The 15,829-nt window shown below is 41.9% G+C and overlaps 1 protein-coding gene across 1 annotated transcript; it reads right to left on the bottom strand.

The window, feature by feature from the left end:
- Positions 1 to 3,118: 3,118 nt before the first annotated feature.
- LOC124556421 (mitochondrial fission regulator 1-like) lies at positions 3,119 to 15,518 on the bottom strand. Its single transcript, XM_047130379.1, has 3 exons — positions 15,394 to 15,518; positions 4,724 to 5,097; positions 3,119 to 3,249 (listed from the first exon to the last, which is right to left on the bottom strand). Exons 1-3 carry the CDS (start codon positions 15,516 to 15,518, stop codon positions 3,119 to 3,121), a joined length of 630 nt encoding a protein of 209 aa, XP_046986335.1.
- Positions 15,519 to 15,829: the final 311 nt, after the last annotated feature.

Raw genomic sequence — 15,829 nt, 5'->3', positions numbered from 1 at the left:
TTAGAAGCTCAGGATTTGCCAAATCTCTGTAAATAGGTTTGATTGCCTCCATTACTGCCAAAGGAAGAGAATTTTTATGTGTAAATTCATGCAGGATGCCAGAAAATTCAGCTTGCCTATATTTATACCAAGTGTTTGGTGGAGGTGGACACAAAGCATGACATGGCTTTTCATCAGTTGATATTCAATGAAAGAAAGTGATCCACACAGCTCTTTTCATCTACTCTAAATTGTCACCATTATCTCTAATGGTGTTCCCATAATATTCCTGTAATTCATCAATTACTTTGTCTGTTAGTCTTCAGCACATTTTAGTGTCTTGCATCAGACAGTTTTATGTTACCCAGCTTGGTTTTTAAGTTACGCAGACGTGTTCCCATCCTTTTCTTGACAAGTCCTACACAAAACTAAGCAATTCACAGCCTGCGAAATTTGACAGTCACACTTCAACATTCAAAATATTATTTGAAGGTCTCACAATTGTCTGATTTTAATGTATTATATACCTAAATGTTCAGGAAACTCCAAAGTACATTATGGAATAGAAAACAGAAAATGTCAAATTTCAATGAATTTCATGTACAATGTCCCCTTAGCAAAGCTGAAATTACATTGTTATTCCAAAACACATCTTATCACATCAGAGGCATGCCCACTACTACTTCACTCTGCGGTAATAACAATATTCCAAAGGGTTTACAAATTTTCTTGACAAATGAATTTCTATTAATTTATATTATTATTTTATAAATGAATCCAGATGTAAAATTAATAAACAGTGTAATTAATAACAGAAATTTTAACTGTGCGAAATATTTCATAATTTAAAATGTTTCTAAAAAATATAATTTCAACTGTCTGATTGTAACAAAGAAAATAAAGTAATTTCTTTTTACAAATTTTATCCTGAAATATAATACATTGTGTAAAAAATCATACAAAATTCTTTTAGAAAAACAGCTGAGATAATATTAACTTGAGGTGGATGCTCGGGTGAGATACACCAAACAACACCTCATAATCAGGAGTTCATTTATTAATCTCTTCACACAAGCAAGGCTTACACAGAACTGGATGGCGGAACTACACAAAGATGTTTTGCTTAGTTCAAAGATGATGCTCAGATAGATACTGGTGTCGATCTCATCAGCGTCACTTGTGAAAGGAAATCAGCGACCATATTGTCAGCACACTTTATGTGTCGGACATTGGTGGTGAACTGAGATATGAAGTCCATGTATCTGAAACGGCGAGGGGGCGAATCAGCTGGCAGGTTTGAGATGGCTGCAGCCAGGGGTTTGTGGTCTGTTAAAACATAGAAAGGGCATCCCTCAACGTCAGTCTTAAAATGCTTGATCGCTTTGTAGACCGCGAGCAACTCCCTGTCAAATGTGGAACATTTCCGTTGTGCATTGGTGAGCTTGTGCGAGAAGAACTGCGGAGGCGAAGTTTGGCCGTCGACTATCTGGCTAAGGACAGCACCGATGGCAGTATCGCTCACATCTGTGGTGATGAAAAGCTGCGCATCGGGATGAGGATGCGCAATGGTGCAGGCCTCGGCAAGAGGATTTTTGACAGCAGTGAAAGAGTCAGTCATAGCAAGGGTCCATGGAATGGGCCGAGATCCAGAAGTCTTGGTGCCTGCCAAGGCATCCGTCACTGGAGCCTGAGTCTCCACAGCCTGAGGTAGATGACGGCCCGAGGTAGATGACGAGCGTCAGGTGTTCCCGTACTGACAGCTCCTACCCTTCCCCTCACGGACAGCACCTCAAACTATGCAACTTCGGCTCCTGCGCGCCGCCGTGCAACCACCACTGACAACACAAAAGATCGATACTGGTGTCGATCTCATCAGCACCACAAACCTGTTTAAAAAGTTGAAAATATTTTTGGTATCGACTACTTTTGATGAGGAAGAGTAACGTTAAAGAAGGATGTCCCTTTACAATACATAATTGCCTGCATACAGTTTTCCATGCACTGGCAGACCCGTGACCAATTCAATTTGTACTTCGAATAATATCATATTCATGAATATTTGAATGTGAACACTTATCATTAAATTGAGTGTTTTCAAAAGTGTTAGGGTGTTCGTTTTCATAATTCACTGACTGTGATTCATTGGCCATGTGGTAAACCTCTAACATACTCGTTAGAGCATAAATGCAATGGTGGACTACCACTCCACTCAGCAGATGAGTTATCTGCTAATTTTAAACTGTTCACTTGCCCTTTAGTTGGAAAATAGCCTTGATTCCTGAAGAGCACATGCCCGCGAAAGGCAAAGGCCCCAAGTTCGATTCTCGACCCGGCACACAGTTTTAATCTGCCAGGAAGTTTCATATCAGCGCACACTCGGCTGCAGAGTGAAAATCTCATTCTGGAAACATCACCCAGGCTGTGGCTAAGCCATGTCTCCGCAATATCCTTTCTTTCAGGAGTGCTAGTTCTGCAAGGTTCGCAGGAGAGCTTCTGTAAAGTTCGGAAGGTAGGAGACGAGGTACTGGCAGAAGAAAAGCTGTGAGGACAGGGTGTGAGTCGTGCTTGGGTAGGTGAGTGGTAGAGCACTTGCCCGCAAAAGGCAAAGGTCCCGAGTTCGAGTCTCGGCCCGGCACACAGTTTTAATCTGCCAGGAAGTTTCAGCCTTGATTCCTGTTACTAGAGTTTGGCAGGCATGAGAGGTGTTCATTAGTGTGTACCATTTTCCCAGTATGTTGACCATCTCCACGCCATCACCCAGCCGTTTCCACACTGTCGCCTGGCTATCTTAATGCTATCACCTGGCCATCTCCACACCATCGTCCGTCTGCCCCCATTCCACCACCAGGCTGTCTCTAAGACGTTGCCCAGCCATCCTGTGGCACTGCTCAGCCATCTTCATGCTTTTGCCTGGCCATCTCCATGTCATCGCCTATCCGTCCCCATGCCATTGTCCAGCTGTCTCCATGCCATCACGTGGCTATCTTCATGCATGTGCCATGGCCATCTCCACATTGTCATCTGGCTTACACATGCATCTGCTGTGACCATGTCCATGTCATCACCGGGCTGACACACTCATGTACAACGGCCGAGCCATACTGTCGCCTGAGTATCTCCGCACCATGGCCACAGTATTTCAACCAGAGCTGCCATTGTTGCCATTCATCTCATGTCTTTTTTGTGCCACGATTGTTAACAGCATCTCCATTGATGCAGCATCCTTATCAACAGCTGTGCTGCGTTTCAGAGTAGCAGTCAATTTCACACCTTCAGAGTAACCACGAGTTAAGTACAAGCATCAGTTGCTTTATACAGGGTGAGTCACCTAACATTACCGCTGGATATATTTGTAACACATTAATTTCTTTTTTACACATTTTAGCCTGAAATATAATACATTGTATACCAAATCATAGGAATTATTTTAGTGAGACCGCTGAGATAATTTAACTTATGCAAGAATCGATAGTGTACATGGTATCGGTTATTTCTATAAAAAAATAAGGTAATGTTAGAGGAGGGTGACTCGATATACCATCCATTCACTGTTGATATCCATACTTAGAACCACACGACTTCTGTCTTCCCTGGATACATATGTTTTCACTTGTTTTAGCGTGAAAATCTTATCACACCTAATATCTGCATGATCACTTCCTTTTCCAGTTCACTGTTAATATGGCTAATATGACCTTGCACTACCTTCAGTACTAGCATATTCAAATTTATCACACTTGTTGGACCATTGCTACATACAACATCTGGTACTTTCGTGACAAACTCATTTACAGTAACATATCTCTCGACACTAACTCCATCAAAGCTGCCCACAATATTTTCACTTCTTAGATTTATATCAGGCTCAGCTCCAATTTCCAAACCCACTCTATCTTCCAATGCAGACAAACTAATGCTGTTTTCATCCTTTCTATGCACCTTCATCTCATCCCTATCAAGGAACGCCCTTATGTCACATACATCATTGTCACATTTGTTATTAATATATTCCCCACCTATACTATCTTTGTGCTTCCTACTGAAATCATATAGCCACCACATGTATCACTATCCATCAGACATCATACCATCTTACTTCCCTCCACCACAGCAAATTCTGTTAACAGATTTCCTTGCTCAAACCCTAGACTAAACATTTCTTTTCTTAAATTGAATAACTTCCCTTCACTGAAAACCTCAGTACAGTTATACTTCACATGCCCCTTGGTAAACTCCACTGATGAAATTGCTTCCCCATTTACTTCAACAAACATGACTTTCCTTAAACTGAATCTCTCCCTTTCAGTATTGCCCACTTCCCATCTTAACCTTTTATAGTTACTTTTAATACCCTTACATTCATTTACACCCCAACATTTTAATTCCACATCTGCTTGCAATTCACACAGTACACGTTCCTGCACTTGTGCTTCAACAATCTCAAGATCACTAAATACAATTTTTGCGTGAGTACCTGCTTCCTCTGTGGGTGACCATCCGGGCCGCCATGCATTGTTGCCATTTTCCGGGGTGCACACAGCCTCGTGATGCCAATAGAGGGGCGACTCAACTGATTAGTAGTGGCTCCAGTCAAAGAAAACCGTCAAAATGACCAGGAGAGTGGTGTGCTGACCACACACCCCTCCTATCCGCATCCTCAGCTGAGGATGATATGGAGTTTGGATGGTTCCAATGGGCCACTTGTCACCTGAAGACGGAGTTCTGCTGCTGCTGTTGCTGCTACCTGCTTCCTCTGCTACATCTTCGATTTCTGAATAGCTTTTTATAACTTTAATATCACCCTCAGTACTAAAATTAAATTCAGTTACTTCGTCCTCAATGTGATCTAATTCTTCACAGATTTCTTGTGTTTTTTCATTACTTTCCAATTCTGCTTCAATGTTCTCACAATCTGATTTATCCTCCCTTAGATCACTTTCCTGATTTTTCTCATTAGAATTATTCACCTTTATTACTTCATCAGATGTTAATGCCATATTATCAAACTTGCTAGACACTTCAAATGTTTTACCAACAAGTTGAGCTTTTAAATCTCCAACTACAGACTTTATACTATCAGCAGTTTGAGACTTTATATCACCAAATTTGGATTCTATTCTGACAATTAGTTTCTCACTCAGTAAGTTGAAGATAGAGTAAATGATCAGCCATGACTGACAACTAGTGACATATGATATACAGGGTGAGTCACCTAACGTTACCGCTGGATATATTTCGTAAACCACATCAAATACTGATGAACCGATTCCACAGCCCGAACGTGAGGAGAGGGGCTAGTGTAATTGTTTAATAAAAACCATACAAAAATGCACGGAAGTATGTTTTTTAACACAAACCTACATTTTTTTAAATAGAACCACATTAGTTTTGTTAGCACATCTGAACATATAAACAAATACGTAATCAGTGCCGTTTGTTGCCATTGTAAAATGTTAATTACATCCGGAGATATTGTAACCTAAAGTTGACGCTTGAAACCTCCGACGTTCAGTTGCGTGTTGTAACAAACACTTCATGGCAGGTGCCCAAACAGCTGCAGCATACACCGCGTTTCTACAGAATGATCTGCCAACGTTGCTCGAAAATGTCCCACTGGAAACGCGTCCACGTATGTGGTACCAGCATGATGGTGCACCTGCACATTCCGCAATTAACACTAGGCTGACCCTTGACAGGACGTTCGACGGGCGTTTCATAGGACGTGGAGGACGCATAAATTTGCCAGCCCGTTCTCCTGATCTTACACCTCTGGACTTATTTCTGTGGGGTACGTTAAAGGAGAATGTGTACCGTGATGTGCCTACAACCCCAGAGGATATGAAACAACATACTGTGGCGTGTACGACATTCATTATGCCAGAGATTGCAATTGTGTGCAGCAAATGATGGCCACCACATTGAACATCTATTGGCCTGACATGTCGGGACACACTCTATTCCACTCCGTAATTGAAAACGGAAACCACGCATGTACGTGTACCTCACCCCTCATGGTAATGTACATGTGCGTCAGTGAAAAAGACCAATAAAAAGGTGTTAGCATGTGAACGTAATGTGCTGTTCCAGTCTCTTCTGTACCTAAGGTCCATCACTGTTCCCTTTGGATCCCTACGTAATTCGGTGCTCTCCGATACACATGATCGAACAGCGGAGGAGTGGTACTCAAGCGTCAACTTGAGGTTACAATATCTCCGGATGTAATTAACATTTTACAATGCAACAAATGACACTGATTACGTATTTGTTTATATGTTCAGATGTGCTAACAAAACTAACGTGGTTCTATTTAAAAAAACGTAGGTTTGTGTTAAAAAACATACTTCTGTGCATTTTTGTATGGTTTGTATTAAACAATTACACTAGCCCCTCTCCTCACGTTCAGTCTGTGGAATTGGTTTGTCAGTATTTGATGTGGTACTTAACAGTTAAAAGTACTCTTCTTTTAAGAATAATAAAAATTACAAAATTTCTGCCATACTTAAAAATCATATTATTAATTTTGCACTCTAACAATAATTATTAAATTTGTTTCTAGATTTATTTATGAAATTATCTTAGCCCTCTCGAAGTTTTCATATTTTGTGCAAAGAATGAGACCTTTAATGGTGATGTGTGGGAGGGTAAGATTACAATGGGAAACAATGAGCATGAGCATAATATAAATGATTGGGTGTCACATGCAAAGGGACATCAGATGTTGTCAGAGGAATGGGAACAACTAAAAAAGTTCAGAGTGACTAAAAAGATAGAGGAATTGGATGCTGGGAATGTGAGTGAAATATTTAATGATTTATTTAAATGGGATATGGAGACTGAAGATGGGAACAGGTGTTGGTATGTATGTACAACAGAAAGAGATTACGGAGGATACAGGTTGGTTTAATGGAGAAAACTGATCTGAAAATGTTAAAGGTGAAAAAGTGGCATTTCCACTATGGTATGTAATGACAGTTCAAGAGAGAAATATTGGAATAGTAGAAATATATATAATATGTACATAGTAATAATTAGAAAAGTAGTTTATTTTGTGTGTATTTTAAAATTATATACTGGATGTAAAAATGAAGAAATTAAAGTTGACATTATTAGTGGGTTGGTATCTATTGTAATTACTCTATAATAGAGGCAGTAACATTGTAAAAACTGGGAACAAGTGTAGAAATGGAACTGAGGGGCAATTTAATTTGTATTATTGAAGTTACTGAGTCAATGTATGGGGGCCTGTTGACGACAGCTTGTGCTGTTGACTTTGTGTTGGTTTTCTTCATTTATTATTATTTGGGCATGCTCAAAAGGAGTATGTTCTGGTAGGTTTGTGATGATTGTATTGATTTATTATTATATGAAATATGCAAAGGGGACAAGCAATATCAAAATATTGGTCAAATGAGAATTTGTAGGATATCTCATTTGTGTACGAACTACACTTTCTGAGGATTCATCCAGTGACTCTGTCTGGATTCTGCCTTTTGTGCTATTAGTTTCATGTTGTTGTTACACTTTAAATCACTCTATATGCATCTATGTAGATATTTAACAGAAGTGACTGCTTAAACTGATTGTTTTTAATCTTATAACAACACAAAAATGGGTATTACTACCTGTTTATTTGCAATATGTTACATTTGTTTATGCTGGGTGTGAACTACAAATCCATGCAACAGGTGTCAATCCTCTGCAGATTCCCATGCATTTCACTACAGTTTTCTATCACCACAGCTTCTCTGTACACAACTGCATCATCTGAAAAGTGCCTCATCAAGCTTTTGCAATATCCTGCAGTCACTGCTGATACTACATATCAGTGTTTCAATGACCTCCTTTGTTATGCACAACTGGAAGACCGTTAACTGTAATAAATGTTCATGGAGATAAAATATTGTTGGTCAGGTCTAGTGGTTTTAAAGAAAAAATACTGATCTTGTTTTTTAAGGATTTCCTTCAATCTGTTGCTTGAATTTGCTCTGTCTGGAAGCCAGGTTCTCTTGTAGGTCTGGAAACCCTATAGGTTGACGCATTTCTTGAAATAACATAGACGACAAACTGATTTGTATGTAATTTTCATTTTTTATAGTCCTAGATGCCTTGCTGCCATCAGTTTACAATGTTCACTCAGCAAAATAATTTTCTATTTGTACACAACCCCAGAAAACATAGCATTTCTCCTACCTTCCTTCCCAACAGACAACCTACAACCAACTCACACCCAGTTAACATCGTTTCAAGGTACATCAGTAAAGATATAGTCATACTAAGATCAAAACATAGAACATTAAATCTAAAATAATTTACAGAAAGTGAAATTCACTCAACTGCACAATACAACAATTATGATATATATTTTCACATAAACAAAAATATATCTTTTTGTAGTACAGTAATTTTATGAAATTTGTTTTCTTTTATCACAGGGGTTAATTGTGTAAGTACAACATATTACACAGTTGGAGCTTAAAACATTTCAAATACGATAGAAAAAAGGATAAAATCGTAAATTTGAGAATATACATGGTCCAAATAGCTTATTGCACATTACAGTGTACATCATTAGAAACATGTTATGATTCGGTGAGAGTCTTGCAGATGCTCTTCACCTGGTGTAAACACTGACTATTGTCGCAACTAAATGTCACGTTTTACATAATCAATGTGTGGTCTGATTTTGCCATCTCCCTCCAAAGGGAAGAGAAATGCTGTGTCCTTCCCTGTCACCTCTCTGTCTGCCACCATTTATATACTGCGATGGCGAAGGAAAGAGAGTGCACTGTATGGCTGGTGCCTGATGGTGTGGATCACATACCACACGGTACTGACTTGCAGCTTGCCCTCCCACCAAATATCTGCAGCTGATGCAGCTCAACTCTGCTGCGATGTCCGCTGCAGAAACAAGGGTGCCACAATCACCAGAAACAGACAACACTATTTTGCAACTCCAAGGCCCACTTTCTGGTATCGATATGCTGGGTGGTTTTTATAGGACTGTCACTCCAGCTCTTGGGTAGTCTGACTCTGAATCTGATGCCGACTCTGATTGTGAGTGTACAACGTGTCTCCGATACCATGCTACAGGACCAACACAGTGCCAGTGTAACCACCGATTGTGACCATGACCGTTTACAACTTTGCAGAGTAACTTATGGTGACAGAGTGTGTTCTTCCTCCCATACCTTTGTAGAACTGTATTCATTGAGTAATATTTCTTTAATTGATCAGAATGATCCCTTATGTCCTTTCCTTTCAGAATTTGTGTACAGTTTATCATGTTTTCTTTTTTTGCTTTCTTACAGAAATAAATTTCAACGTTGAATGGGTGGTGGCCTCTACTCATAGCTGTTGAGCTCGCACCCTGCATTGCTGCAGCTTGCGCCCTTTGGAGGCCATGGCTGTTGATGTCAGTGGGGCTACATGTTGTGCAGCAACAGCATTCCACTCAGGGAACCGTTCCCCACCTCTGCACATCATTGTACTGGTGGCGTGTGGAGTCTACTGTGTGTGATTTTCAACCTACTAACCATGTACAGGTGTTGGATGGTGGCCAGCACTTTGGTGCCAAGTCCTACTAGGAATTCAGTGTCAAAATTGATAGGTATGGACGGCAGCTTGATGGTGATGTGACACCTAGTCCCATGAAGGACTTAACACTGATGGCATGCATTGCCCAGTCTTGAAATCATTGCTGCTACTGGCAAAGACTAGTCGACTCATTGTGCACAGTAGCTCTGGCGTCAAGGTATTGCTGCTGGTTTATGACAATGAGAAAGGATCCCTGCCTTAAAAGCCATACTTATGTATATGCCTCCATAGCTCATTTTTTCACTAAAACCCAGCTTCTAGTCCCGCCATAATAACGAGAGACTAACCCTGGTGCAGTGACACCATCCCGCTTGTTACACAGTTATCACTGTGTGGTGCCATTTACTGCTGTGTTCGGCTATCTTTGCTTCACACTCCACTGGAGTATCTGTTATTGTGACCTACATGTTGCCACACTGGCGGCTACTGACACATGAATGTTAATGCAGTGCTCTGTGGCAGCTTCTGTGCTACTTTTCGAAAGGTTTATAATTTTCTGTCCAAAGACTGGGTGGTGGCACTACACTGCCCTCTCCTATCGAGAAGACCCAGCCCCTTGGGTCTTACTTTGACCAGTCTTCCACTCTGGTAACTATGCCCTTACTCTACAGATAAATACTCTTATTCCTAGATTGGTTATTCCTACTTACTAGACAATTATTGCACTCATCCTGAACTTAAGAAACTACTCTCCATCCCTTGATGGGACAATCCAATCCATTATAACTCGAATTGTCCATGGACCTGGCCTTGGAATCCCTCATTGTCTCACATACATAATGGCTAAACCAAGCAAAGTCAGTCACTATGGCGTTAGGAATTGTGTCACTTAAGTACATGATTACTTGATGCCTGCCACCTTGATAGTGACTGACAAGCTGCAGCAATTGTTCTGCTGTGATTTGCCACTGCTGCTTAGCTATAAACATTCTTAACAAAAGGTCCAAGCTGGCTTCATAGGTGGTGCTAAGGAAGGTAAGGTTCTGCTTTGGTAGCATCTCTATGGGTTCATCTGGCCAATACATCTGTGGTTGTGTTATATTTAACAAAGCCACTCCCATCATAGTGGCTGACAAATGGAATGTTAGTCCTGTAACATCACACTTGATCCCACTATCAACAATCCACTAACCTATAACTCTAAACGTTTTGCTACCACAAGCTTCACTTGCTCATAGCAAATGGCTGCCATTACCACAGTGTTGTATATTGAGTATATCCAGTGATGATCCATGAGATGTGCATTTCCACCCATAGCGGCCTTGCGTACTGAGCATGTGGTAACCATTCTGCTCTGGCGCTGCTGTAGCATACCCTCAGTCATCACCATATATTGATCCCTGTTTTCTATCGCTATCAATACCCTGTCTTCTCTCACTTACACAAATTTCCTCATTGTCACTATCTTTACTGGATAGGTGTCCACTGTGTAACATTTAAATAGCACATGCTTGGTTGTTGCTGGTATCCTCACTAACACATTCAATCATGCATTATTCATCATCACCTCCACTGCTGCACTATGGTAATAGAATTACAAGTTCTGAGTACCCAGCTGTACTACTACCTGCAATTCCTATGCTAACTATTCCTGAACAATCCTCAGTTCTTTCAAATGCTGCTCCTTGGACAGAAAAACCTGGTTCAATTGCCCATGAAGTCAGTCAGCTCCGCTCTTGCATCCCAGACACTGTCTCCTGAAGATTGCAACAATTTTGTCAGTTTTATCGTCACATCCAGTACCTGCATTCATGATTGTGTGGCTCCCAAATTTTGATTCAAAGTACTAGACGAGACCCTGTCATTCCCCGTAACCTCCTTGGTAATCTGCCACAGCATGCATGTGTTATTTAACAACCCACCACCTGCTGTTGCCACACAAATCGGACATTGTAGCCCCTACTGCATCAGCATCCCACTTTACGTCCAACCGTCATGGGATGCTTGAATCATAGTGTGTATATTCACCAGGAAAATCTACGTCGTCTATGTTGCCAAAACAAAGACTTACCGTTGGGAACAACACAACACAACACCATGTCTCCACCAACGGCCGCCAGGGACCACTAGGCATTCGTGGAACCTGTAGAACGGCTTCACCAGAGGTCGCAGCTGGCCTAGGAATTACTTTGCTACGGGAGGCACGTGATCGCAAATAGTTCCGGCTGATACATCCGCAAACGGGCTTTATAAGGCGGCGCACTAAATAGTAAAAAAAGTAAATAATCTCCTGTACTATAAATTATTGTATATTAGGATGTATATAAAGGAAGTAGGCTTAGACGGAAGTATGGTTTCAGGGACAGCAATGCACGTAAGCCACGGAGGGACCAGTAAGTGGAGGACGGAGGTGTGTTATGGACGCTAAAATGCAAGGTGCCATACTCAAGACTCACGGAAGTTAATAGGAATGTAAAAAAAGGGAGGAAGGTTTATCTGTTTAGCAAGAGTAATAGAAGGCAGATTTCAGACTACCTAACAGATCGAAACGAAAATTTCTGTTCCCACACTGACAATGTTGAATGTTTATGGAAAAAGTTCAAGGCAATCGTAAAATGCGTTTTGGACAGGTACGTGCCGAGCAAAAGTGTGAGGGATGGGAAAAACCCACCGTGGTTCAACAACAAAGTTAGGAAATTACTGCGAAAGCAAAGAGAGCTTCACTGCAAGTTTAAACGCAGCCAAAACCTCTCAGACAAACAGAAGCTAAACGATGTCAGAGTTAGCGAAAGGAGGGCTATGCGTGAAGCGTTCAGTGAATTTGAGAGTAAAATTCTATGTACCGACTTGACAGAAAATCCTAGGAAGTTCTGGTCTTACGTAAAATCAGTAAGTGGCTCGAAACAGTATATCCAGACACTCTGGGATGATGATGGCATTGAAACAGAGGTTGACACGCATAAAGCTGAAATACTAAACACCTTTTTCCAAAGCTGTTTCGCAGAGGAAGACCGCACTGCAGTTCCTTCGCTAAATCCTCGCACAAACGAAAAAATGGCTGACACCGAAATAAGTGTCCAAGGAATAGAAAAGCAACTGAAATCACTCAACAGAGGAAAGTCCACTGGACCTGACAGGATACCAATTCGAGTCTACACAGAGCACGCGAAAGAACTTGCTCCTCTTCTAATAGCCCTGTACCACAAGTCTCTAGCGAAACGGAAGGTTCCAAATGATTGGAATAGAGCACAGGTAGTCCCAGTCTTAAAGAAGGGTCATCGAGCAGATGCGCAAAACTATACACTTATATCTCTGACGTCGATCTGTTGCAGAATTTTAGAACATGTTTTTTGCTCGTGTATCATGTCGTTTCTGGAAACCCAGAATCTACTCTGTAGGAATCAACATGGATTCTGGAAACAGCGATCGTGTGAGACCCAACTCGCTTTATTTGTTCATGAGACCCAGAAAATATTAGATACAGGCTCCCAGGTAGATGCCATTTTCCTTGACTTCCGGAGGGCGTTCGATACAGTTCCGCACTGTCGCCTGATAAACAAAGTAAGAGCCTACGGAATATCAGACCAGCTGTGTGGCTGGATTGAAGAGTTTTTAGCAAACAGAACACAGCATGTTGTTCTCAATGGAGAGACATCTACAGACGTTAAAGTAACCTCTGGCATGCCACAGGGGAGTGTTATGGGACCATTGATTTTCACAATATATATAAATGACCTAGTAGATGGTGTCGGAAGTTCCATGCGGCTTTTCGCAGATGATGCTGTAGTATACAGAGAAGTTGCAGCATTAGAAAATTGCAGCGAAATGCAGGAAGATCGCCGGCCGGAGTGGCCGAGTGGTTCTAGGCGCTACAGTCTGGAACCGCGCGACCGCCACGGTCGCAGGTTCGAATCCTGCCCCGGGCATGGATGTGTGTGATGTCAAAAAATGGTTCAAATGGGTCTGAGCACTATGGGACTCAACTGCTGAGGTCATTAGTCCCCTAGAACTTAGAACTAGTTGAACCTAACTAACCTAAGGACATCACAAACATCCATGCCCGAGGCAGGATTCGAACCTGCGACCGTAGCGGTCTTGCGGTTCCAGACTGCAGCGCCTGTAACCGCACGGCCACTTCGGCCGGCTGTGTGATGTCCTTAGGTTAGTTAGGTTTAAGTAGTTCTAAGTTCTAGGGGACTAATGACCTCAGAAGTTAAGTCCCATAGTGCTCAGAGCCATTTGAACCATTTTTTGCAGGAAGATCTGCAGCGAATAGGCACTTGGTGCAGGGAGTGGCAACTGACCCTTAACATAGACAAATGTAATGTATTGCGAATACATAGAAAGAAGGATCCTTTATTGTATGATTATATGATAGCGGAAAAAACACTGGTAACAGTTACTTCTGTAAAATATCTGGGAGAGTGCGTGCGGAACGATTTGAAGGGGAATGATCATATAAAATTAATTGTTGGTAAGGCGGGTACCAGGTGGAGATTCATTGGGAAAGTCCTTAGAAAATGTAGTCCATCAACAAAGGAGGTGGCTTACAAAACACTCGTTCGACCTATACTTGAGTATTGCTCATCAGTGTGGGATCCATACCAGGTTGGGTTGACGGAGGAGATAGAGAAGATCCAAAGAAGAACGACGCGTTTCGTCACAGGGTTATTTGGTAAGCGTGATAGCGTTACGGAGATGATTAGCAAACTCAAGTGGCAGACTCTTCAAGAGAGGCGCTCTGCATCGCGATGTAGCTTGCTGTCCAGGTTTCGAGAGGGAGCGTTTCTGGATGAGGTATCGAATATATTGCTTCCCCCTACTTATACCTCCCGAGGGGATCACGAATGTAAAATTAGAGAGATTCGAGCGCGCACGGAGGTTTCCCGGCAGTCGTTCTTCCCGCGAACCATACGCAACTGGAAGAGGAAAGGGAGGTAAAGACAGTGGCACGTAAAGTGCCTTCCGCCACACACCGTTGGGTGGCTTGCGGAGTATAAGTGTAGATGTAGATGTACACACAGACCACAAACATGAACTAAGTAATTAGGGTTCTGTCTTCCAAATTTTGTCAAGTCTGATATTGTGATTGTGAATGAAATGTCTGCTAAGTTATAATGCCTGCACATATTAGATGTGTTTTATTTACCTTTATGGCAGGCATCTTTCAGTTAATTTCTATTTCAAGCCTGAAGCAACCATACGAAGCAGTTTTCATCCTTCTCATCTAGATTCTGAGCATTAATACCTGTTTAGTGGAAGTATCACCTAGGAGAGGGATGAAACTGGATCCCCCACTAGTAGGATCAGAAACGTGTGTCTACACATCAAGGCAGAGTAAACAGCTGAAGGCCTTACCAGAACCTCCTCACTTCATATTGCAAAAACACATCAGTATGATGTTCTTGGTAAAAGTTACATACCGCTCTGAAATTAACATGTCCTGCAACATCAAGCCATACACCCCCGAAAGTTCGATGATGCTTGTATCTGCAGCGTCAGTGCTGCTTCCTTTAGTGGGTGGGGGGAGGTGAGACAGCTTGTAGTAGAGAACAGCTTTGCACCTGATGGCAGGATACCACTGCGCATTGATGATTTCAGTGAGCGCCCTTTCCCAACTCTTCTCGGCATGCATGAAGGAATGTAGTCAGATATCAGAATCCAGCATTGACATTATCGATGCAGGACTGTAAGATCCTATCCCTGAAAGTACCAGCAACAATAGAGTAGTCTAATGTGACTAGATGTAGGTGAAGAAGGTGGGCTGTGGGGCCTTACTGCTAGATCAGGGATGGAGTGACGGCAATGACGATGAAAATACTGCCCCAGATACCACTAGACTGTGGGCAGTAGCCTAACAACGCTCAAAAGGTGACGCACACATCAATAGCACTGTCCTGCAACTGATAGGCTGGGGGTGGTGGTGGCGGTGGTGGTGGTGGTGGTGGGGAGGGGTTGGGAGCAGCCTGACAGCTCAGATGAGGTGACACAGATGTTGATGGCATTGTCATGCTACTGCTGGTCCAAAGCGTTGCAGACATCAATGACTGCATCAATGTAAGGTCTGTGGTAGTGCTGTGACCCACCTCCAGAACCTTCCAATACTCTTTCTTCAATAGAAGAAGAAGCGAAATTGATAAGTATCATGCAAAGATACAAGCAACAGATATGTGCATCCACCAATAATAATTCATTTCTGATAAATTCATCTATGTTCACTTACAAGGAGTGCTTTCAGCCAGTCGTCATCATTATGATCCACAATATTGGGTGAGCTATATTCTAATATTTTTCGATTTAACTTGGTTGCCACTCC

The sequence above is a fragment of the Schistocerca americana genome, chromosome X, assembly GCF_021461395.2.
Source record: "Schistocerca americana isolate TAMUIC-IGC-003095 chromosome X, iqSchAmer2.1, whole genome shotgun sequence".
Classification (NCBI taxonomy): Eukaryota; Metazoa; Arthropoda; class Insecta; order Orthoptera; family Acrididae; genus Schistocerca; species Schistocerca americana.
This window is presented reverse-complemented; position numbering and strand designations above follow the sequence as displayed.